Source organism: Cynara cardunculus, assembly GCF_001531365.2.
Source record: "Cynara cardunculus var. scolymus isolate 2C chromosome LG 8, CcrdV1, whole genome shotgun sequence".
In the NCBI taxonomy this organism is placed as follows: domain Eukaryota; kingdom Viridiplantae; phylum Streptophyta; class Magnoliopsida; order Asterales; family Asteraceae; genus Cynara; species Cynara cardunculus.
In genome coordinates, this window is record NC_037535.1 from 5,144,460 (window position 1) to 5,147,262 (window position 2,803).

Consider the following 2,803-nt stretch of genomic DNA (forward strand, 5'->3'; position numbering starts at 1 on the left):
TGAACATTCATAATCACAAAATTGTCACGAGACTTATCAATAATCACAAAATTGCCACCGTGCAACTTTAGACCATTAGATCATTAGCCTATAAAGTTGATCAATGAACATAAATTGGTCTTACGGGTCTCACGAAAAATCTTTGGTCTCACGTAAACCCAACCATATATATATATATATATATATATATATATATATATAAGTGTGACACCAGAATGTTAGGATGTTTTTGGGCATCTTACAAGTTGCACACGTCTTTTTATAGAAGAGTTTTGTTTACAAGACATTTTCAAATAATTTTATATAAAAAAGACTAATATAACGTTTTATTCCAAAAGTGTTAAAAAATTAATTTGTTAGGATGAGAACTATCCTATCAACTTATGTAACAGTTTTACAAATGACGTGCTATTGTTTGATCTCATAAACATAAGTCATATAAAAAATCTATTAAGAAATTTAGACATATCTAACGTCTTATAATGCTTATTTTGTTGTACATTTTGGGATTATTTTCGTAACTTTTTTGTCATATATGAACACAAGGGTCGCCCGCAAAAAAGCACTTGTATATTCACATGTGATTTCAGTGTAAAATCGTTTGAATTTCCCTCTAGCTAGTAACTTCTAACTTTTTAATTAGAGTTTGCATTGATCAATTAGGAGTCATTCTGAGATGGTGAACACATTCAAGATATGGACTTATAAAGAAGGAGATATCCCCTTAATGCATACGGGTCCGATGAAAAATATATACAGCGTTGAGGGCGATTTCATCGAAGAGATGGAGAGAAAAGGAAACCCGATGGCGGCTAACCATCCCGATGAAGCACACGCTTTCTTTATCCCGATTAGTATAACCAATATCGTTCGTTTTCTCTACACGCCTGCAGAACGCTATGGTTACCGACAACGACTACAAGCAATAGTTGAAGACTACATTGGTGTCATTTCCGAAAGGTACCCTTATTGGAATCGTAGCAACGGAGCTGATCACTTCTATGTTTCTTGCCACGATTGGGTATGTTACTCTACGTAAACATATTGATCGATATTTTTTGGAGTTTTATATCAACTAAACTTGGACTATTTTTTTTATTACATATTGGAACGTCGATTCATTTGTCAGTACAACAAAATCGGCGGTCAGCTTTTACAGAACAACAAATATGTTTAAAGGTCCAAATGGACTATTTTGTAGAATACTTAAGTTTACAGGACCAAACAATTACGTATCTTGTTTAAAAGTGTTATAATAAAATGCAGTTAACGTCCTAACAAGTTTTTTTTTTGGATAATTTGAAATAAAATGTACACTACAACAAAATCGGGTTCATAGAACACTCCCAAATTCTAAGCATCCTAATAGACCTCTTTATAGGACCAAAAAAATAAAGTGTTATATCTAAAGGTGTTGTAATAAGTTTATATGACGTTTTTTGGTGTCGTAATAAATTTTTTAGGACACTTTTTAACATAAAGCGTCTCATTATCAACTTTATAGGACACTATTTGAAAATGTGTCCTATAAAAACAAATTAAATGTCCTATAAAATATTGAGTTTATAGGACACTTCCTCAAAAGTGTCCTATAAAGTTGCTAATACGACACTTTATATTAAAAATGTCTTTACAAACTTGTTAAGATGCTCAAAAACGTCATATAAACTTATTATAACACCTTTAGATAGGACACTTTATATTTTGGCCCTATAAATTAAGTTCTAAAAAAGGGTCTATTGGGACGCTTAAAAATTACGGGTGTCCTATAAACCCAATTTTATTGTAGTGGTAATATTAGTCCTTTTTATATAATATTAATCGGAATCTCTCATATCTTCTCTAGAGCTTTTTTTTATATTAATCTAAGAGAGTTTCATATATTCTCACGTAATACAAATGTACGTGTATTTATGACAGGGTCCCTTCGTTTCAACCGGAAACCCTAAAATCTTCGAGAACGTCATAAGAGTGCTCTGCAATGCCAACAGCTCGGAAGGTTTCATTCCGCAGCGCGATGTGTCCATGACCGAGATCAACGGGCCATTCGACAACATCCCAACCGTAAGTAGTGGCCAATCGCCCTACAATCGTTCAATGTTAGCATTCTTTGCAGGCGGAAACCATGGTGTTGTTCGAAAAAAGCTGTTCGAATATTGGGGAAACAAAGAAGATGACGATATCCAAGTTTACACTCGCCTACCGATAGATCAAAACTACACCGAGTTTCTAAGCCAAAGTAAGTATTGTTTGTGCCCTAGTGGTTATGAAGTTGCAAGTGCTAGGGTTACCGAAGCAATCTACGTTGGGTGCATTCCGGTAACGATCAAGAGTCATTATGTTCTACCGTATAGCGATGTGTTGGATTGGAGTCGATTCTCGATACAGGTATCGGTGGATCAGATTCCGGATTTGAAAAGGATTCTGGAAGCAATATCGTTTTCGAAGTATTTGGAGATGCAGAAAAGGGTAATGGAAGTGCAGAAACACTTCATGGTTAACATTCCAGCCAAACAATTTGATGTTCTTCATATGATCCTTCATTCTGTGTGGTTAAGACGACTTAATGTTCAGTTACTGAAATCTTGATCATATTTCAGCTGATCATGGTTGTGATATTTAGATTAGTTTTGGTACTAAAAGTATGTAATCTTAATATCTATATGTATTACTTATTACTAGAAAGGTACTCGTGCAATGCATCGAGACACGTTTTCATTTTAATGTTTTGTTTTATTTTTTATCTATGTCAATATAATACGATTTTATGTTGTTTTAAGAAAACAATAATGTTTTTATTTTT

General features: G+C 33.6%; 1 protein-coding gene across 1 annotated transcript; it reads left to right on the plus strand.

The window, feature by feature from the left end:
• Positions 1-535: 535 nt before the first annotated feature.
• On the plus strand, positions 536-2,633 carry LOC112516852 (probable glycosyltransferase At5g11130). The gene is made up of 3 exons (XM_025124086.1): positions 536-591; positions 664-1,021; positions 1,921-2,633. Exons 1-3 carry the CDS (start codon positions 536-538, stop codon positions 2,587-2,589), a joined length of 1,083 nt encoding a protein of 360 aa, XP_024979854.1. The 3' UTR covers positions 2,590-2,633.
• The last annotated feature ends 170 nt before the right edge of the window (positions 2,634-2,803 follow it).